Genomic DNA, 23,766 nt, shown 5'->3' with positions numbered 1-23,766 from the left:
AGATCAATGGTGGAAATGAAAGTCCCTCTAGCCAGGAAGTCAAGAGATTCGTCAATCCTCAGTAGAGGATAAGAGTCTTTAACAGTGAGCTTATTTAGTGCACGGTAATCGACACAGAACCTTGGCTCTCCTGAATGTTTTGGTACAATTACAACTGGGGCAGCCCAAGAACCAGAGGCAGGTTCAATTATCCCTTCTCTCAACATGTCTTTGATTTGAGACTCAATAAGTTCCTTTTTAGCAGGAGAAGTGTGGAACGGGGCAAGGTGAACCGGCTTTGCATCAGCTGTAACAATTTCGTGCTCCACTAGAGAGGTGCGTCCTAAATGTCCATCAAACAACCCACTGAAAATCTTGAGCAGTTCAGTTAGTTTGTGTTGCTGCTCGTTTTCCAGCGATGATTCTCCAACCTTCTCAGACAGGGCAGAAGAATTGAAATCCAGGCAGGACAAATCAGGATCAGGACTAGGTATCTTTAAGTCAGCACCCTCTAACTTCTCAAGGGGCACCGGATCATCTCCGAGCACTACCGTCCTCGACGAAACATGAATCGAAACTGAAGATCTCAACATAAAATCCATACCCAAGATAACAGGAGAAGAAAGATCATGGACAACAGCAAAGCGGTGATAGAAACGCTGGCCCAAGAAACCCAAAGACAACCAAATGACACCCAGCGGGCAACAGGATGCTCCATCCGCAAGCTGAACTGGAGGTGCAGACCACGGTTTTAATCGTACGTCCCCCCCAGGAATGGTCTGGACAACCGCTGAGTGCACCGCAGAGAGAGAAGCACCAGTGTCAAGAGTTGCATCAAAAACTTGTCCATAAAGATTAACTTTCACTCTGAACGGGGTATTCCAATAGGACGTGGAAGCAATATCCTCCACATGACACAGCTCAGGTTGATCATTTACGGAATCATCAGGTAATCGAGGCACATCTATCTTCTGGAGAGAGGATTGCCTCATCTGAACGTCCTCCCTCCTCTGAAGTTTCCCCTCTGGGCAAAGTCTGGGGCCACGTTTCCTTCACCCATGGCTTGGTCAGAGCCATCCATCCGTCCAACGTCCGACACTCCGACTGTATCTCTCGGGGGTTCTGGGGGCTCCATTGGAGACAAACGCGGTCTTTCCCCTAGACTACAATTTGGACAAGTACGAGCGGTAAATCCTGGCAAGGAGCACTTAAAACAGTGAACATCCCTTTTTGGCGTACTACTAGCTTGTCTCTGAGGAGGACACTCAAAACTTGGACCAATGACTGCATGAAGCTCGTGAGCCCGCAAAAGAAGGTCCATGACTGACGGTATGGGTGTGCCATAAAGAGCGACTCCATATTTCTCAAGCACATGCTTCCTTATCAAGTCTATTTCCTCTAGTTGAGGTGGAGGAGACCTTAGCTTACGAAACTCACCCAACATATGAGCGACAAAGGTCGGCAGTGGCTCATCCGGCATTTGCACACGGTCCAAAATGCCCCTCAGGACACGTTCCTGATTGTCCGAAGGCAGAAAGACTGTCCTAAAGAATTCACAGAACTGATTCCACTGATTTAGTGCAGCAAACCATTTTTTTGGCTATTTTGACAGGAAACGTGGGAGCTCAAGGAGAATTTGGACATCTGAGAGATCCAGGGAGGCCCTATACCCGTTGAGAGACTGAAGCCATTCCTCAGGATTCAGGGAACCATCTGCAGCAAACACGGGTGGCTCGAGCCGTGATTGGTTAAGCATAGCAGTAAGTGCATTTGTTGTGCCACTCATATCCACAGCGAGTGGTTGAGAAAATGTAGGTACAGAACCATAAGTTACATTGACTGGCACTGACCTTTGAGCTGTTGACTTAGCTTGCCCCAAACTGTAAGGAGTTGAGCTGGCTCTGGGAGCTGGATGTGGGGTCACAGGCACAGTACACTCTTGATGTGTTAAACGGTCCATCATATCCTTTTGTAGGTCAATCGATTCGCGAAGGCACCGCTGCAGCACTGCCACTTCTGCTTGTAACAACTTGTTTTGAGACCGTAAATCTTCAACAGTATGCTGTGATGCTCCCTGTTGTATAAAAGAGTCTTCATCTGCGGGCCAGTCAGTAAAGTCAGACTGAAAGTCAGGGTGAGAAGCCATTATGTATGAAATAACACAGCAATGTTACCCACAAAAAAAGTATCAGGAAAAAAAACGATAAAAAATTAGTGATTTGCACAATAGTCTCAACAAAAAAGTACTCAACCAAGTGTCCTTTCCAAATGCAATCTATTCCGCACGTGCTGGTTTGAAATGAACAGATAGGCAAATCAAAAAAAAAATAATTATGTCCCTGAAGTGTTTCACACAGTCTTCACTTCAATGTTCCCTTTTTGTCATCCATCAATGACTGTCCGATCAACACAAAAAAAAATACAATTGTTTTTTCTTTCTTTCAATATAGTTAAGTTCAGTTATTGATCCACATTCCACAAGGAAAAACGTTGAGAGAGAGGAAAAACAAACAAAAAAATTCCTCCAACCGGTTTTATACTATGAAAACAGTCAATATTCGGGCGATCCACGAAAATAGCATAGGAAATCAGTCAAAACCAACACAAAAACAACATCACCTGAAAATCAGTCATACACCGACCGCATGGTGTCCATATGGTGTCCATAGTTAGCAAGCTAGTCAGCACGGTGGAATGGAAAAACTCCAGCAACGAAAACCCCTTCCAAAAAAAAAAAAATAACAATCCGAACCTCCTTGTAGATAAAGAACAAGAGGTGACCTGTGAATCCAGTTGTTCGGGCACCAATTTGTAACGCTGTGAGAGTTTTAAGTCTGCCCAGGATGAATAGAAAAGACAGCGCAAACGGATGGTAGTTTCACGAGTCTTTATATAATTCCTCTCCGTTAAATGCACTCTTCCCATACATGTCATAGAACGAATATTAACAGGGGAAAAACACTCTGAAAACATGCTACAAATAAGAGTAGAATGTAAACACAGGAAATCAAAGGAGCAGTCGGTAGAGCGGTCATCTCTCTCCTTGCGAGCAATACTCTTCTCTCACTGCGCACGCGTTCACTGGAACAGCGCGCATACAATAACGTGTCATCTTAAAGGCATACAACATTCATGTCATGAACACTATAACATTAGGTGGCCGTTACAGTGCGTGATTTTGAGATGGTATGATTATTGAAACGACAACTTATAGTATTTGAGGAAGTGGCCCAATCGTTTTCCTTTGAGAGAAAGAACATGGCAGCCAACATTACTGCTTAACTCGTTAGACCCATACACTAAAAACCCTAATAAGTTGACTGAACTAAATTGACTGAGTAAACTCGTTGCCTCAATTTAATTGAGTAATGGAGTCTCCCAAAACGTACATATTTAAGTTTATTTAACTTGACGGTTTTGTAGACTTGTACTTTGCATGTAATATATTAGTTTCACCTTTTAAGTTGAATTACTGAAATTAACTTTTACATTATGTACACAAATGTTTACAAATGAACAATATATTTGTCAGATTTAGTAGGAGCAGATCTTAACATTGTGAAACATGGCCCTCAGTTTCAGAAACTGTCACATCAGGGAGTGGAGTAGCAACAGACCCTTCATCCTCCTCCTTGGATTTGAGACCAGGTGAGCTAATATATTTCAAAATGAAAGCAAACCATGTTTAGCCATTCTGACTGAAAGGTGTTAAGTGACACTGACATCGTAGTGGGTTTTATTATAGTAGGTTATAGTTAGGATAAGAGGTTAATATCAAATGTATCCTTCATGCAGAGAATGATAGAGAAGATGTGATTGAGGATGATGGCGGAAGTGAAGAGAGCTATGAAAATATGACTGATTCAGTCATATAAAATGTGACTGAATCAAGTTTGGTTATCATACAGTACGCAGTTTGTTGATGTAGGGATAAAAAAACTAAAATAGTAGTGGGGGGGCATGGGGGCCCATCAGGACTGGGATCTTGTGCAATGCCCCTGTCCGGAGCAAATACAATGTAGATTTGTTTTTGTTCGGTGCGGATCACTGTCACACTGCCTTTTTTGCAAGTGAACCAGAAATTGTAAACAAAACCATAAGTGTGTTAAGGTCATCCAGTCATTGGACAGAAATTCTCAAGCAGGTAAAAGCAGAAAGTTCAAAATCAGGCTGATCATGGAGATGAAGTGTTATCATTTTACTGATTTTCTGTTATCAGGTACAAACGCAATATGAAGACACTTATGAACATCAGATGAGACAATGTCATCTATATGATGTTGTAACAAGGATTTTGCGAAGACAAAGAAGTGCTGCAAGACGGTTCTGGCGGAGAGAGCATGCTCTTATATGCGCCTACCATGGTATCATGGCAGTAGCACTGCGCAGTAGACGGATTAGGTATAAAGAAAGTGAAAGTGAAACTTAAAAAAAACAGCGCGCATAGGAAAGCGATTGCAGGCTTTCGCAAGTGTCAGCTAACTGCGCGATCACCCGTAAACACCTCTTCAGCTGGGTCTTAGTTCAGTTGTTTGGTGCGTACCAGAGTGCGATCGCTGTATTCTCACCTGGCAAAAAGATCCGCACCATAAAGGGAAACGAATCAGAGTTTGTTTCAATCAAACCATACAAGACAGGTGCGAATACACCCTAATTGTGAACAAACAAGTTCTGTTTACATTCATTCTCAAGGTCTTTGTGGAAAGCTAAATGAAATGTGAAAGCATATCCTTCCCCATCAAAGGTATAGTGCTAAATAATGATATTGTACCACTTGAAAAAAATTGTATTGTGATAATATTTTGGCCATATTTTGGTCTCTATACTTCAGAATGGAAGATCATGAAGTAAGATGCAAAAAAACTTTTATTTTAAATTTGACTAATTTGACTCTGGAGACACTGAGACAAAAGATTTCCTGACCTGAAGAGAGTGCAGCGAGTCGGAGTTGTGATCACAGTAAAGAATGATGTTGTTGGCCATGCTGAAACTCTCTCTCACACCCAAGTGATAGAAGAGAGATGGCTGTCGGAATGCATCCGTCATTTCAACCACTGCAATATCTGTGAACAGAGAGAGGTAGTGTTTAATTTTTTTTTTAAAACCATTTTTCCCAGACCAGACCACGGAAAGTTTGTTGAATGTTTGTGTGTGGGGGTTAATTTCAATCGGGCCCGTCCCGATAGTTGAGTTCAACACCCTAAACACCACATTTAAATATCAGCAGGAAGTCAGTTCCTCTGTTTGCATGCATCTGTGCCAGAGCTGTTTTTTCAGTTAACCCAAAGGAAACAGACATGACAGAGAAAATGAAAAAAGCAGCATACATTCAATTCAATTCAAGTTTATTTGTATAGCGCTTTTTACAAAGCAACTATATTAGTAGTAGCTTATAAGTGGTGACTGTCAGTTTGTGCGCATATGACAGGATTTTTCAGAAAAATGTATACAAGACGTAGTCAACCAGACGATGAACATTATTAACAGCAGTTATTATATGATGCAGTCACACTTGTAGCAACATTTGTTAGTTCTGTTTGTTGATTCAGGGTTAGCATCATCTCTTCTCAGGTGTTCTGGATCCTGACTGGAGCTTGTGTAAATCCTAGTCGTGGCAAAACAGAGAAACAAATAGAGACATCATTAGCATAGCTGCTGTTCCAACAAAGTAAAATTAATTAGTTTAACCCAAGCTAAAGAATAAGAATGCGCATTTGATCAGATGCAACTGCAGTCACAATTTAAGAGATACATTATTTGAATGCTTGGCGAAAGCGATGCATTTTTAATCTAGATTTAAACAGAGAGAGTGTGTCTGAAGCCCGAACATTATCAGAATGGCTATTCCAGAGTTTGGGAGCAAAATGTGAAAAAGCTCTACCTCCTTTAGTGGACATTGCTATCCTAGGAACTACCAAAAGTCCAGCGTTTTGTGACCTTAGGGTGCGTGATGGGTTGTAGCGTGGTAGAAGGCTGGTTAGGTACGCAGCAGGTAAACCATTTAGGGCCTTAGATTACATTCCTCAGCAAAAGAACATGTAAAGTATATTTTCATCTAGTTGCTTATTACTGGAATATTAGCTATTTATTAGTACTAATTACGCATGTATTAATGCCTTATTCTACATAACCTTATACCACATCCCTAATCCTACCCAATACGTAAACTTAACAACCACCTTACTAATACATTTATTGAGGGGAAAGGTCATTACCAATAAATCTTACCAGATTGGATGTTGGATCTTGGATTTGGTGGAACTTCTTCATCAGCCATGCTTTATAGTTAGATCACAAATATAAGTGAAAATCGATTTACATATACAAATCAAAACAAAGGATATGAAGACAATTTAGGTCTACTGCGAAAACAAAATTATCTTTAAAAGGTATCTTAACAGCTGCTAAACAGTAAAGGTATCATGTATCCTGGTTATGGCTTATACTAGCTAAACTTGAGGATACATATCATACATATTTAAATATTAATATCCTGTCTTTATCCTTCTTATCAACTGTGCACAAATTCGCTGGATTCAAATGTCACATCATCTTATAAAGGTGCACACAAAAACTGAATTCAGTGGCCTCCATGTTTAGTAGCTAGATATCCACAAGCAGAACTATATATTGTGTAATTGTGTAATATGTATGTGAAATACATTTGGACATCCAGAGCAAATGCTCAAGCAAATGCTCAGCTTACATTAATGTGTAATATCAGAAAAGAAAATTCAGCAAACAATTGTGTGTACATGTGAGTTTCTGTTTTTTCATCAATCAAATCAATAAAAAAAACCTAAACCAGCAAAGAAGGCAATATAACAGCATAGAAGAGAAAATAATAATGATTCAAGAAAATCAGCCAATCAGCTGTGTTTAAGTCAGCGTACAAAGAAGGAAAAATAAAATTCAGCTCATCTGAGTGACAGTCTTAAGCCCCTTTCTCTCACATTGGCATACAGGCAAGGCAGGAGAAATTACTTTCAGCTGAATAACACCATTCTTACACACACAATCTTTGGGCCCTATCATACACCCGGCACAATGCGATGCAAGGCGCAGCTCAGGTGTGATTGCTAGTTTCAGTCCGGTGTTCTGTCCTACGCTGTCAGATTTTCCTACCTTCCACTAAAACAGTGGGTAGTACAATTCGACAACAAAAAATGCTACTGTAAAGTTATGGTTTATTAACGTCTACACCTACCACAACCCTAAACCTACCCTTACGGTACTGCAAATACAGTAATTATGTGTTATATTCGCGGTTGTAGCTAGAAGGGATACAGCTACAGGAAACCAACAATAAATATTATTTTCTACCAATTAGATTGCGTTTTTATTAAAGTTTACACCTAACGTAAACTAACCATGTTCAGTACAAAACGATGTTCCGTACAGGTGACATTTTAGCGCCGATTGCAGAATAAATAATTACAGGTCGTACATAAACTATATATCTGTGTCATCCTTATGTTTCTCTTTTTCACCCCCGATCTAAACAGAGACCCATCTGCTGTTTGTTTCAGTAAGATTTGTGTAAGTTTGCTCGTTGCGCCCACTGCGCATAAAAATGGACTTTGGAGAAGATTTACTTCAAAACTTCAGCTTGGGAGGGAAGACGACTAGAGCAGCGAAAATATACATTTCTATTCCACTTATGTTTCCCACAGCACTACAGCCTTTATTAAATGAATATTATGTTATCACAAATTGTTAAATTGAAGACCCTTTGTTGAATAAATGCTTTGAAATGGGAATGTTTAAGCATCGATTGCGGGCGATGACCACCCTCACCTGAGACAGGCAGCAGAGATCTCTTACTTTATGAAGTTTTCACATTGATTAACCTTTTTTTTTTTTTATTAATCAGTGCAAATTATTTGCCCTTCTTGTCTTCTGCGTCTTCATAAAGATATGGAAATGATGTTCACTAACCTTTCACATGGTTCATGCTTAACTCACATGCCATAATTAATATCACCACACAATCATGCCTAACTCACATTCGCCCTTTATTAAAGCAGCAATTAACTTGTATTTTAATCAAATAAAAAGGTACTCATCTTTCATATTCTTTGAAATATTTTTTTTTGCAGTTAAAATAAATAAACAGTTCACTTTTGATCAGTTAAATGTAAATTTTCACCGATAAAATCAAGTTATGAGCGCGGTACGGAACACCATTATAAGCCTGTAGGGAAAACCTATCATCTTCCATACATTGGCGGAGGTGGTACTTTTCACCACTTTTCTCAAAAACTATTGTTCCTAAAGACATGAATCAAAGTTTATACTGTATAATAGGTATTCCCCCGGAGAACGAGGACACAAGCATGCTTGTCTGTCTTTCAACAATGGAGGAGTGGACGCTGGCGTGCGGTGAATAGCGAAAAGTGTACGGAACATGGTTAGTCTACATTACCCCAACCCTAAACCTACCCTTACAGTAATGCAGATACATTAAAGGTGACGTTTTTCGTGTTTTTTTTTAAGCTTTGGTTGTGTTTACAGTGTGCAATATAACATGTGTTCATGTGTAAAAAAACACAGTATATTTCACACAATTCACTTATCTGTATACCGCTGTTTTCCCTGTCATAAAAACGGGCAGATGACTTCCTTGTTCTATGAACTCCCTCCTTCAGAAATACGTAACGAATTCTGATTGTGCCAGTGGTTCCTGTGTTGTGATTCGACCGCAGCTTAGTGCACGCTGCCCTCCTGGAAACGTGATTGGGTTAGTTTTGAGAAGCAAGTAGGCAGGATTTGTTTTGAAAACCTGGCAATCCTGATCTGAACGCACGTGCTGGAGATGTACTTATAATCACAGGAGCGTTTTTACTGACAAGATGCGCATGAAAATCACATTCGATTTTGCACAGCCCTACCATCTAGTTAACAAAGCTAAACAGTGTTGCCCTTTGTGTAATAAGTTATAGAAACTGTTAAACACACCAACTTAAATAATAAAATACACTTACCGGTTGTGGTCCATAAACAACGCCTTCTTCAGACAAAGAGGGAACTGCTCCATCTTTCAAGAATAATCTTTGTGTGAATCCGGCATTAAACTGATTGAGATTGAGGAAGCTGTCCTCAGCAAAATGTGCTGCACATAGTTTTACATGTGGATTATAATTTTCGGCAACCGAGTTAAATATAAATTGTAACCATTGATCTCTAAGTACAGCGTCCCTGGGAAGGCCAAACAAAGGTGATTGGACTCCGAGATGAAAATAACAGCGTTTCGACGACATGGCGACAAACACAAACGCAACTCTTCCTCTTCTCCGTCGGAGCGCAACAAGACCACGCCCCCTTTTTGTGTATTCCTGTGGGTGGAGGTTTGTCAATTCTAGCGACGTCATTACTGCAAACCCGGGTAGGAAAATCTGACGGGTAGGATAAAATGTCAGGACACTGGCGCTGTTCGCATTTTCCCATCCAGCGCCACGTCGTTTAATTAGCAAATGCATTTGCGCCCATTTGTGCACCCATGGGCGTGCTGGTCTAAAAAAGACGTGTGTTCAGGCATAATGCTGGCGCAATGCTATTTTAAGGAGCTGAAAATATACTGCGTCATAGACCAACTCAAACCTGGTATGAAGTGTAAAGTCAATAGTGCAATTTTTTTGTTATTTAAAGAGCACGTTAGTAGAAAATGCACCTCTGGCCGGGTCCACAGTGCGTGTTGACTTTGCTTATTACACACAGGGATGCGCATCACACAAACATACCAAATATTAAAAACAAAAGGATTACAGTGTAAAAGAATATTATTGTGTTGGCTACATAAATATAAAAATGTAATGATGGATAGTCATTGCGTGTATTAGAATTAGGCTACCTATTTGCAATTCAAACTATTACTACTTGAAATTGGCTAATTAATTTAACAATCGTGCCAATACAGACACATATACATTAACTGACTCATCGCGCGAAGCTATTTGAAAGCATGCACTGCTACTTCATCCCACGCCTTCTTCATCTCGGGAAGCTTTGGTGGATTCCTGCTTGTCCGATAGATGATCTGCTCACACGCTTTATCTTCGTGCAGATCGGTTTCTTCGCTTGAGAAGCGTTCAGCTTTTCCGCCAACAAATTCCGCCATGTAAATAGCTATCCGCCATGGTGTGAGTGCATCTTGCTCTTAAAGGGAATGGGAGATGAACGTTACGCCCATTACTTATTAAGAGAATAGGGACAACCCATTCCAAAAATGCGCCCCAGCGTGATTTTGGACACGCCCTGAGTGCACCTGCGCCGCGTGCTTTACACTTTGCGTTTAGATCGTTAAAATAGGGCCCTCTGTGTGACAACTCTGTGTGTGTGTGTGTGTGTGTGTACTATTCTTCAATTTAATCAAATGTCATGAAGTCTTTGGGGAAAGTCCCAATCAGTGGCGCCTGCACAATCCAATCACGTTTGAGAGGTAAACAACAAATTGTGGGTTTCTGAGATTTTTCTTTTTTCCTTTGTTTTTTTTGTTTGTTTGTTTTTTAGAAGAAGTAACGGGTACTTATGGTAATGGATAGAAATGTAGCGGAGTAAAGAGTACAATATTTGCCTCTCAAATGTACTTGAGTAAAGTCATAAGTACTCCCCAAAAATGACACTCGAGTAAATTACAGATCCCTCAAAATTGTACTTAAGTACTGTACTTAAGTAAATGTACTACTCCGTTACTGTCCGGCTCTGATGGTGGTTATGCATCTCATAATTTGTGACTGCAGTTGTATCTGATCAAATGTGCATTCTTATTCTTTAGCTTGGGTTAAACTAATTAATTTTACTTTGTTGGAACAGCAGCTACGCTAATGATGTCTCTATTTGTTTCTCTGTTTTGCAATGTGATGTAACTAGGATTTACACAACCTCCAGTCTGGATCCAGAACACCTGAGAAGAGATGACGCTAACCCTGAAACAACATACAAAACTAACAAATATTGCTACTTACTATGCAATCACATTATAATTGCTGTTAATAGTGTTCATCGTCTGGTTTTTCTGAAACTTCCTGTCATTTGCACATAAACTGATCACCACTTATAAGCTACTACTAAATATTGTAGAAAATTATCTGTAAAGTTTCTTTGCAATGATTTGTATCTTAAAAAGCGCTATACAAATAAACTTGAATTGAATTGAAAAGTTATCAGACAATGATAATCATCTCAAGATGGAGTGGATATCAGTAGATCATCAATTATTTTTAACCCTCTGGAGTCTAAGGGTATTTTTGGGGCCTGGAGAAGTTTTGTCATGCCCTGACATTTGTGCTTTTTTCAGTTTCTTATAAATATCTAAATGGGTAAAGTCTAATCTCACTGTAATCAGCACAAACTGGGCTATAATAATCAAAGCTGACTTTCAAACAAATTGTTTGGCATCCTTACTCCAGTCACACAATCCTTCAGAATCCTTTTAACAATCTTATTTTCTACAAAAAAAACATTTATTGTTATTATTATTATCATTATTATTAATGTTGAAAAGAGCTGAGAATATTTTTCTGGGTTTTTAGGGGGAATAAATTGAAAGAAAAGCATGTTTTTACATTTGTGACAGTTATCTATTTGTTACATTTATATTATTTACATCAAGCTTTTGAATGGTATAGTATTGTATATTGTTATTGAAACTTCATAATGTTTCACTTGATTACTATACATTTAGTCAGGAATTATAGTTTGGAAAAAGTATTTGGAAAAAGTCTAACTAGTAAAATGTTTACACGTTATGTGAAAACTAGTACAAGTATATAAATAAATAAAAAGAGACTTACTCATGTTTATGATCTCTGCTGAATAAAGTGCTGCATTCTTTTTTTCTGAGGAAATCCATTTCTCAAATCCTCAACCACATGACATCTTTTTGGGGTGAATTATGTCTTATTCCTCTCATCGCGAAGCAAACAGTAAAATAAACACTTGAAGAACAGGCTCGCTGCTTTTTCTTCTGTTATGGGCGTATTCAAGCCGCGCGCTTCAGTTTGAATCTGAATAGCGCGTTCAGCGCGGGGGCGTGGTCACATTAGATATAATGAAGGGAGACTTGAAAAACAGACATCGCGTTGTTTTCATATGGATTACTTTATCACAGAATATCTGTTTTCGGCGGCACTTGTTTAGTTTAAAAATAGACATGTCAAGCTTTCTATAGATATCTCTCTCATGTATTTTCGTTGAGTATTCACGGAGTTACAGTTCATTTTAATGACTTGTTTGTAAATGAAGATAAGCGCAGACAAAGGCTGCAGACAGCACACCTTGTTTGTTATCTTTATTTTATAAGTGCACAAAGTTTTGTTGTCATTATGTCTGTATCCAAAAAAAAGTAGACCCTTTACAGATTCGATTGATGTATTGCTCTTATCTGTACGATTAAAACTGAAAGTGTAATTTAAGGTCTTTTCGGGGTTATCAGGAGAAAATGACTCAAAACGCGTATCCGCGTTAATCGACTCGAAAGGGTTAAGTTACACAATTATTCAGTGCTGCATTTCAATAATAAAGTGATGTGTACAACAGAGCTTATAGTCAACTAATGTAAAGCAAATGATTCACATTCAAAAGGGTTGCTTGATGCAAATTAGTTGAATACAACATCTAAAATAACATACAGGTTGTGTAAAAGTGACACAACTGCATTTAATTATACGCAGCCACTTGTATAACAGAAACAACTAACAGGATTTTGTCAGGTCACTGGTTGCATATTTGTACAGTTTTGTCTTCATCCATATTTTGTTTCCAATTTTAAGAAAATATTTAATCTAAAAATAAAAAAAATGAATCTACTCACCCACATTATTCCAAACCTGTATGACTTTCTTCCATGCCACACAAAATAGGTATGACAGCATTAGTTCATCATCCATTTGCAATTTATGGAAAACGAGTGCAATGAAAGTGAAAGGTTTTAGAGGTTGCGTTTTCCCTAACAATTTGCAAAACTGAATATCACCATTTATGTTCCACGGAAAAAGAAAGTCATACAGGTCTGGAACCTACTGACATGACGATGATAGTTTCCAGCTGTGAATACAAGATTCTAGCATTCTAATTCACAAAAGGAATTCTGTATCATATTTCACACATGAAAATGTAGTTTAGTATTCTCCTACAAAGATCTGTTACAGTTCTGTGCATGTACAGCTACTGCAATTACATTACTTTATTCAATCACGCAAAGTGCACAAATCACATCATTGGGAGACTTCATGTAAGGTAGGGTTGAGCTAGTATTGATAACTAGTCATCCAACAAATGACTTGTTGATTAGTGAATTCAATATTTTACTGGTAATCTTACAATGGGATTCACAACTTTAGCGCATATTTTGTGCCGTTGTGTGTTGGACCCTTTCTTATAAGCATAGACAGTTTTGTGCAGTCTGTTCATTATTTGAATGTGTCTGACTGCCTACAAGTCAAAGCCTTATTATTCTGGGGTTTCTTAAGACTGACTTGTCGAGTATGAACATTTGTAGCTTTGCACATTCCTAAAACTGAAAAAAATTAAAGCTTGAATTAAATGCAAGCAAGATTTAGGAGGTTAACAGACGCACATAGCAACAACAACAATCCTCTTTTCATGTTGCTACTTAACTAATTCACTAACATATACCAAAAATACAAGGACAACAAGCAATGGGTAATTATTAGCAATAATTCAAGATTACCTAAAACAATTTGAATTAGCTGAAATCAATGTGAAACTTGACTGTCCACTGTCTGGAGTTTGGCACACAGCACTGTTCTCCCTCCATCATTTGTGATAAGGGTCTGATGTGTGCTTTGCTTTCTCTGCAAATAATTCTATGTTTTACCGTAGTTTTGAGGCTTAGCTGAGTTTCAGTGCTAGGTTTTCAGTGATAGTTTGTTTAAATAATGAGGATGTTGCTCCTAGATAGGCAGAAATCCCATGTGCTGACATGCTAAATTGCACTGGCAGCACAATATGATTACTGAATGCAATAGAGTATCTAAAGTTAGAGAGTTCTGAGCAGAAATGACGCTGTGAGGGCTAGACAATTTAAAATTTCCCCACGTATCGACAAGGACATGAAAGGTTCAGTAGTCTTTCTGCTTTAAATTAATGGTTATTATCCTGGTGTAAATAAAAGAAACTGCCCTTTGTTAATAATTGTAATCTTTTCTGGGAGTGTCGTAGGCTTTTTCACCCTGATGGCCTGCACCCCAGCAGAGTCTGAGTGGAACTCCTCTCGGACAACATCTCCAGGACACCTCGCTCCATATGACTAGTAAGCCAATTCTCAAATAACTACTATGATGGCCTTTGTTCTACCCACTTAAATGACAGAAGTACTTGCACAGTTCAATCTATTAAGACTGAGTCTGGTCCCCGAATAGTGGGGTCAAAATATAAATTTAATAAATGAAACAAAAACAAGTTTTAAAGCTTGGGCTAATAAACATTAGATCACTCACATCCAAAGCAGTTATTGTAAATGAAATGATCACAGATAATAGTTTTGATGTACTCTGCTTGACTGAAACCTGGCTAAAACCAAATGATTATATTGGTCTAAATGGGTCTACTCCAACAAACTACTATTATAAGCATGAGCCCCGTCAGACTGGTCTTGTGGGGGAGGTGTTACAACAATATAATGATATTCTCAATGTTAGAAACCAGAAAACAGGATACATGTTTAAATCATTCGAAATACTTGTGCTTAATGTTACATTGTCAGATATGCAAAATAAATAAATTTTTATCTACTGCTCTGGCTACTGTGTGTAGACCACCAGGGCCGAATACAGAATTCCTAAAAGAATTTGCAGATTTTGGTTACAGTTGATAAAGCACTAATTTTAATATTCACATTGATAATACAAATGATGCAATGTGTTTACTGACCTAATAAACTCTTTTGGGGTCAAGCAAAATGTCACCGTCCCCACTCATCATTTTAATCATACACTAGATTTAATTATATCGCATGGAATCGATCTTACTGATATAGATATGGTACCTCAAAGTGATGATGTTACCGACCATTTCCTTGTATCGTGCATGCTGCGTATCACTGATATTAACTGTATGGCTCAGCGTTACCGTCTGGGCAGAACTATTGTTCCAGCCACCAAAGACAGATTTGCAAATAACCTGCCTGATTAATCTCAACTACTATGTTTACCCAAAAATACACTTGAACTAGACGAAATGACTGGCAACATGGGCGCTATTTTCTCTAATACATTAGAAGCTTTTGCCCCCAGCAAATTGAAAAGGGTTACAGAAAAACGTACTGTGCCATTGTATAACAGTAATACCCACTCTCTCAAGAAAGAAACTCTTTGCGTCATGAGCACAAATGGAGAAAAACGAACTTGAAAGTTTTTAGAATTGCGTGGAAAAACAGTATGTTCAGCTATAGACAGGCTCTAAAAACTACCAGGGATGAGCATATCCACAAACTCATTGAAAATAACAAAAACAATCCAAGGTTTTTATTTAGCACAGTGGCTAGATTAACATATAACCAAACGCCACCCGATTTAAATATTCCATCAACGTTTAATAGTAAGAGTTCATTTTCGCAGATGAATCGCCTTCGATAATGGACGCGATATTGCGTAGCTTGTCAGTGATCTACAGCTCTGTCTATTAAATACCGCTCCATTTAAAAGCAGGTGATGGCGATTAACCACTAATCAGGGAACCGGCTTTACTGACGAAATGCACGTGACAATCGCATGCGATATATCGCCCATCCCTAACTGATAACATAGATAACGTCACAAATACAATAACAAATGTAGATTGTAGATTATACAGTGTCTAATACTTCAGTTTCATCCCTCGCACCCAAAGATAAACTGCAGTGCTTTACAACTATAGGATAGGAAGAGCTAAATAACCTTATAACTGCATCTAAACCAACATGTTTATAACAATAATAATGATAATAATAATAATAAACATTTTATTTCATGGCGCCTTTCAGAACCCCCAAGGTCACCTTACAAGCAATATACAGGTCACTGCATAAGACAAAACACACAACAAACAAACAAACAAACAGCATATACATATAAAGTGCATTTAAGTCTCAAAACATGTTATAAAAAAGCCTGTATAAAGAGATATGTCTTAAGACGCATTTTAAAAGTCAACAAGCACTCGCTATTGTGAACACTGAGGGTAAGAGAGTTCCATAGGCGGGGGGCAACATAACTTAAAGATCTGGCACCCATAGTAATAAGTCAAATCCGAGGTACCACAAGAGAAATTGAAGATGAAGATCTAAGTGCACGTGAAGGAATGTAATCCTGGAGAAATTGAGTAAGGTATTGTGGTGCAAGATTATGAAATGCCTTATAAGTGAGTAGCAAGATTTTGAATTGAACTTTATATTTTACTGGCAGTCAGTGCAATTGCTGGAGAACCAGAGAAATGAACCAATTGAAGCTTATGCAGCAATTTGGAGGGAATACCTGTGAGAAGAGCATTGCAGTAGTCTATACATGAGATGACTAGTGCGTGGATAAGAACTGCAGTATTATTATTTGAAAGAAAGGGATGGAGGCGATTAATATTGCGCAAATGGAAGTATGCAATCCATGTGATATTATTCATTTGAGCTTCAAAAGACATTGTGTTATCCATGATGACACCCAAACTTTTAACCTGAGAGGAAAGACAGATTGCAGTATTGTCAATGTGTAAAGAGAAATAATTAGATTTAGACACAACAGATCTAGTGCCAACAAGCAGAGCCTCAGTTTTATTGCCATTTACTTTCAAGAAGTTTGCTGAAAGCCAGTCTTCAATTTCAGCTAAACAGCTTGACAAAGAAGAACCAGTGGGCATCCACATAACAGTGAAGATTAATACCATATTTCCTTAAAATCTCACCAAGAGGGAGCATATATAAGCGGTAGTTCTATAAGCGGGCCCAAAACAGAACCCTGGGAAACAACAGTGGTGACTGTAGATGTTCTTGAACTTAAACCTTTTAATTGAATACGCTGACTGCATAAGGATAGATCTGACCTAAACCAAGACAGAGCAATGCCAGTAATACCAATGGAAACTAATTTGTCAATAGGTATTGTTACGATCTCTTCTGAGTCGCAACAAAATAAGGGAGTCACCACACACTACAGCTAATTAATAATTGGATTTATTAATCCATATGACAGAACACCATTAAGAATCAGTGTAAATGATAATCCGTGTGTCAGCAGATGGGTGCAAATGTATATGGAAATCAGCAGTCCAACCATCCCAGAGGAGATGGATCAAAGGGCGGCGGTGATCTCCCAAATCCCTCACATCTCATGAGTTCTCCGAGCTCAGGCCCCACTGCTCTCATCTCTGTCCCAGTCTCTTATAGAGAGTCCTAATTACATTCAGGTGTACAACAACCACTCACTTCAGCCAATCACCTTCAACTCAGAGATAATGAGTTAATCTCTAAAACCGTCACAGTATGTTATGTGAGACAGTATTAAAGGAGTTTGTAGAGGGTCTAACTGACAAGTTGAAGATTTACCTATCAGACCCACTATCTCTGAAATAGTTGGTAGTGTAAAGTTAGAGAAAACAGAGTAGGGAGGTGTGTGAGTGATAGACTGACAGGAGTCATTGTGAAGAGTACCAGTAAGTAATTGCTGATGTACATTTTCATCCTTAGATGCAAAAAAAAAAAGTCAAAAAGCGATCACATAGGTCATTGGAATACATATCAGATGGCAAAGAATCAGGTGGTTTCAGAATATTGTTTACCACCAAGAAAAAAGACCTAGAGTTCCCATTGCTTACTCCAATTACGTTGGAGTAGAAATTGGATTTAGCTTTAGTCAGTGCATTTTTATAATTTTGAGTATGTTCAGCATACATTTCTTTATAAACAGTAAGGCCAGACCTGACGTACAGCTGCTCTAACCTACGACCTTTAGTTTTAAGTTCACGCAGTTCAGGTGTAAACAAAGGAGCTGAATGTACAAATTAAACAGTTTGAGTTTTCACAGGTGCGAATTCATCTAGAATCATGTTCAGTCCATCATCATAATATTTTACCAGTTCATCAACAGTAGAGAAATCCGATTTACTAGAGAATATGGCAATTAGATCCTGTACCCACTAAATTACTGAAAGAGTTGTTACCTGTAGCAGAAAAAAACGATTCTCAATATCAGTAACTTGTCCAAAACCATTCAAGCTGGCGGTTTTTAAGCCTCTTATTAAGAAACCACAACTAGATCCTAGTGAACTGGCAAATTATAGGCCCATTTAAAATCTTCCATTTATGTCAACAATTTTAAAAAAAGTTTTGTCTACTCAATTGTGCTCCTTCCTGCAAAAAAAAAAAAAAAACTGTATGAAGATTTTCATTCAGGTTTCAGGCCCCACCATAGCACAGAAACTGCACTTTTTAAAATTACAAATGACTTGCTTCTTGCGTCAGATCAAGACTGCATCTCATTGCTAGTTTTACTTGATCTTAGTGCTGCGTTCGACACCATGGATCATGATATACTCAAAGATCGATTACAAAACTATACAGGTATTCAAGGGCAGGCTCTAAGATGCTTTAGATCCTACCTGTCTGATCGCAACCACTTTGTTTATTTAAAAGGGGAGTCATCTCATTTATCACCAGTAAAATATGGAGTGCCACAAAGATATGTCCTATGTCCTCTACCATTTTCAATGTACATGTTGCCTCTTGGTAATATTATTAGAAAATACGGGATTAGTTTCCACTGTTATACTGATGATACTCAACTATATATCTCAATGAGACCAGATGAAACTTCTAAATTATCTAAGCTAACAGAGTATGTTAAAAATGTAAAAGATTGGGTGACCAATAATTTTCTCCTATTAAATTCGGATAAGACCGAGATATTACTTATTGGACCAAAAAACAGTACACAGAATCTTGTAGATTACAATTTGCAACTAGACGGGTCACGGATGTACTGTTACTTCCTCTTCAGTCAAAAATTTGGGTGTTATATTAGACAGCAACTTGTCTTTTGAAAATCATATTTCCCATGTTACAAAAACTGCATTCTTCCATCTTAGAAACATTGCCAAGCTACGAAACATGTTATCTGTTTCTGATGCAGAAAAGCTAGTTCATGCATTCATGACCTCTAGACTGGGCTATTGTAATGCACTTCTAGGTGGTTGTCCTGCATCTTCAATAAACAAGCTACAGGTAGTCCAAAATGCAGTGGCTAGAGTCCTTACCAGGTCAAGAAAATATGATCATATTACCCCAATTTGACATTCTCTGCAGTGGTTAACTATTAACTTTCTTATCAGTTACAAAATATGATTACTCGCCTAGAAGGCCCTAAATGCTCCTGTGTACCTAACTACCTCCCTAAGGTCACAAAACGCTGGACTTTTAGTAGTTCCTAGGATAGCAAAGTCTTAAGGAGGTAGAGCATTTTTGCGTTTGGCTCCCAAACTCTGGAATAGCCTTCCTGGTTGTGATCGGGCTCTAGACACACTCTCTCTCTGTTTAAATCTAGATTAAAAACACATCTCTTTCGCCAAGCATTGGAATAATGCATCTCATAATATGTAACTGCAGTTGTATCTGAGCAAATATGCATTATTATTCTTAAGCTTGGGTTAAACTAATTAATTTTAATTGGGTGGAACAGCAGCTACGCTAATTATGTCTCTATTTGTTTCTCTGTTTTGCCTAGGATTTACTTTACTGGGATTTACACAAACTCCAGTCTGGATCCAGGACACCTGAGAAGAGATGATGTCACCCCCTCAGAGAACCTCAGATGATGCTAACCTTAAAACATACAGAACTACCAAATATTGCTACAAAAGTGATTGCATCATACAATAATTGCTGTTAATAGTGTTCATCGTATGGTTATGACTATGTCTTGTATTAATTTTTCCGAAAATTTCTGCCATTGTGCATATGCAAACTGACAGTCACCACTGATAAGCTACTACTAATATTGTAGAAACGTAGTTTTCTGTAAAGTTGCTTTGCAATGATTGTATCGTAAAAAGCGCTATACAAATAAACTTGATTTAAAAAAAAAAATATATATATATATATATATATATATAAAATTAAGTTTATTTGTATATATAAAATCAAGTTTATTTGTATAGCGCTTTTTACGATACAATCATTGCAATATATATATATATATATATACATATATATATATATATATATATATATATATATTACAAATACAAAGTAGTAGTACTTTAGATGGAAGAACTCTTACTATTCTATTATGTAGCACGTTGTACACCTTCAAACTAGTAACTGTCAAACTAATTTGTAGCCAAGTACTTCTAACATGTATTTCATTTTTGAGGAACTGAGAGACAACTATCTAGGATAAGTAGAGAAAATCTTGTTTCAGAAGACAAAAAAAACGCTATAGTATGTCAAATTAGGTCAGTACCAATACTGTAATGCAATTGACAGTATCCTGTATTATTGCATACCAAGTTCAAATTCAATTCTTTGGTAGTTGAACTTTTCTAGTGCTTAGATTAGCAAGAAAATCCTGAAACTATTGTTATAGTAAAAAATATATATATTTTTGCTTTTAGTAATGGACCAAACACCAAGCAATTTAAAGTAGGCTACAACTTTTTAATTTTCTATAATTACGAAATAAAATGCTGTTAAATGAATGTGGTTAAATTTTTCTTATATTATTACAACGGTGATTATGAAAAATCTCAGTCATTCGGTACACTTAAGCCTGGCTCACACTACAGGAGTTTTAAAATCATAACCGATTTTGAAATCTGGTTGCAGCACACACATGAGGAGAATCTTTGCAGATTAACTTCCCTCAAATATTAGAAATACACACACTACAAGATTTGAATATAATGATACATCACACACTGCAAGATATCATTAAGATTATCATTCCAAAGGGAGCGCCTCACGCGATCTCACGCAGCAGATCGTCACTTATTTATTTATTAAATGTTTTATTTAAGGTTTTTTTTTTTTTTGTGTGTGTGCTAGCACTTTGTGCACTCACCCGGTGCATTCAAAACTGAGGCGATTTCACTCCCGCGGTTTCTTTTTCTCCTTACACTTGTGATGCGATTTCGAAACATTACAGACAGTTGTGTTACTAAAAAAAATGTCATGAAACAGTTTCCTCTATCTCCAGTATCCAACGAAGCCCTACATCAGCTGTTTTGCTTATTGGCTGTGAAAGTACTGACATAATCATATAGTTATCATCATCCCGATTTAAATCCTAAATATGAAACATGTTTGATAATAATCGGGGCTGCCCCGATTTGTGTGCGAGTAGAACAGGAGGTGCGAGATTCATAGTGTGAATCCTGTAGTGTGAGCCAGGCTTTAGACTGAACAATTAAATGAATCACTTAAGCTCTCAGATTTTTTTAGACTGCTGAACAAGGATATGAACTGAAAAATATTCAGCATAAGTTAGCGGGGCTTCATCTAAAAGAAAAGTTATCAGTAGGTGGACAGCCTAAATGGGCATTACTGTAACTGTAATTCAGTCGCGTGTTAAAGTCATTCGCGAAACTACCGCCAGGTGACGCAAAGGGACTGATTGTGAAATGAATGTAATTGTAAAATGAGATAAAAGGAGGAAGGAAAACAACAATAACATTATGATATAACATTGTAACATCTTTAAAAAATATTAAAACATTTACAGTGTGTTCATTTCAAAACATAGGATAGGCTTAGGCTACAGTCTACTCATCAAAAATGTAAAGAAGACCTTTACACAAAGGATCATATGCATGCTATAGTTATTAAAGAGTAAATAAATATAAGGCCTATGTATGTGTGTGTATATATATATATATATACAGTTGTGGCCAAAAGTTTTGAGAATTACATAAATATTAGTTTTCAAAAAGTTTGCTGCTAAACTGCTTTTAGATCTTTGTTTCAGTTGTTTCTGTGATGTACTGAAATATAATTACAAGCACTTCATACGTTTCAAAGGCTTTTATCGACAATTACATGTCATTTATGCAAAGAGTCAGTATTTGCAGTGTTGGCCCTTCTTTTTCAGGACCTCTGCAATTCGACTGGGCATTCTCTCAATCAACTTCTGGGCCAAATCCTGACTGATAGCAACCCATTCTTTCATAATCACTTCTTGGAGTTTGTCAGAATTAGTGGGTTTTTGTTTGTCCACCCGCCTCTTGAGGATTGACCACAAGTTCTCAATGGGATTAAGATCTGGGGAGTTTCCAGGCCATGGACCCAAAATTTCAACATTCTGGTCCCAGAGATACTTAGTTATCACTTTTGCCTTATGGCACGGTTCTCCATCGTGCTGGAAAATGCATTGTTCTTCACCAAACTGTTGTTGGATTGTTGGAAGAAGTTGCTGTTGGAGGATGTTTTGGTACCATTCTTTATTCATGGCTGTGTTTTTGGGCAGAATTGTGAGTGAGCCCACTCCCTTGGATGAGAAGCAACCCCACACATGAATGGTGTCAGGATGCTTTACTGTTGGCATGACACAGGACTGATGGTAGCGCTCACCTTTTCTTCTCCGGACAAGCCTTTTTCCAGATGCCCCAAACAATCGGAAAGGGGCTTCATTGGAGAATATGACTTTGCCCCAGTCCTCAGCAGTCCATTCACTATACTTTCTGCAGAAGATCAATCTGTCCCTGCTGGTTTTTTTGGAGAGAAGTGGCTTCTTTGCTGCCCTTCTTGACACCAGGCCATCTTCCAAAAGTCTTCGCCTCACTGTGCGTGCAGATGCGCTCACACCTGCCTGCTGCCATTCCTGAGCAAGCTCTGCACTGGTGGCACTCCGATCCCGCAGCTGAATCCTATTTAGGAGACGATCCTGCCGCTTGCTGGACTTTCTTGGACGCCCTGAAACCTTCTTTACAAGAATTGAACCTCTTTCCTTGAAGTTCTTGATGATCCTATAAATTGTTGATTTAGGTGCAATCTTAGTAGCCACTATATCCTTGCCTGTGAAGCCATTTTTATGCAACGCAATGATGGCTGCACGCGTTTCTTTGCAGGTCACCATGGTTAACAATGGAAGAACAATGATTTCAAGCACCACCCTCCTTTTAACATATCAAGTCTGCTATTCTAACCCAATCAGCCTGACATAATGATCTCCAGCCTTGTGCTCGTCAACATTCTCACCTGAGTTAACAAGACGATTACTGAAATGATCTCAGCAGGTCCTTTAATAACAGCAATGAAATGCAGTGGAAAGGTTTTTTTTGGGATTAAGTTAATTTTCATGGCAAAGAAGGACTATGCAATTCATCTGATCACTCTTCATAACATTCTGGAGTATATGCAAATTGCTATTATAAAAACTTAAGCAGCAACTTTCCAATATTTATGTAATTCTCAAAACTTTTGGCCACGACTGTATATATATATATATATATATATATATATATATATATATATATATATATCAGGGTTTCCCATACATTCATTAATTTGTGGCGGCCCGCCACAATATCAACGCTGACCGCCACGGATTGATTCAGATTTTAAAACTATTTAATTTGGGTACAATTGTATTTTATTGTAGAGCTGTGCGCTGCTTGCTCCCTCCCTCTCACAAACTGACAACGGAGGCACGCACCACTAGCTCCACCTCTTCGAACATGATCTGAATCAAAACATGAGCATGCGTTAGTTACAGATTGATGCCGGTGCTTAATGCTTATTCCCCCAGCGAAGATTCCAGAATCAATCCGGAGTTGAATGGTTAGTAATGAACACTGTTGCTCAACATAACT

The 23,766-nt window shown here is 38.1% G+C and overlaps 1 protein-coding gene across 1 annotated transcript in view; it reads right to left on the bottom strand.

Annotated features, from left to right (window-relative positions):
* Nucleotides 1-23,766, bottom strand: part of LOC132092005 (mitogen-activated protein kinase kinase kinase 5-like) — a 106,823-nt gene that overhangs the window by 52,282 nt on the left and 30,775 nt on the right. The window contains 1 exon segment of the mRNA XM_059498050.1: nucleotides 4,903-5,042. Coding sequence (XP_059354033.1) covers nucleotides 4,903-5,042 — 140 coding nt within the window.

This window comes from Carassius carassius, chromosome 18, assembly GCF_963082965.1.
Source record: "Carassius carassius chromosome 18, fCarCar2.1, whole genome shotgun sequence".
In the NCBI taxonomy this organism is placed as follows: domain Eukaryota; kingdom Metazoa; phylum Chordata; class Actinopteri; order Cypriniformes; family Cyprinidae; genus Carassius; species Carassius carassius.
This window is presented reverse-complemented; position numbering and strand designations above follow the sequence as displayed.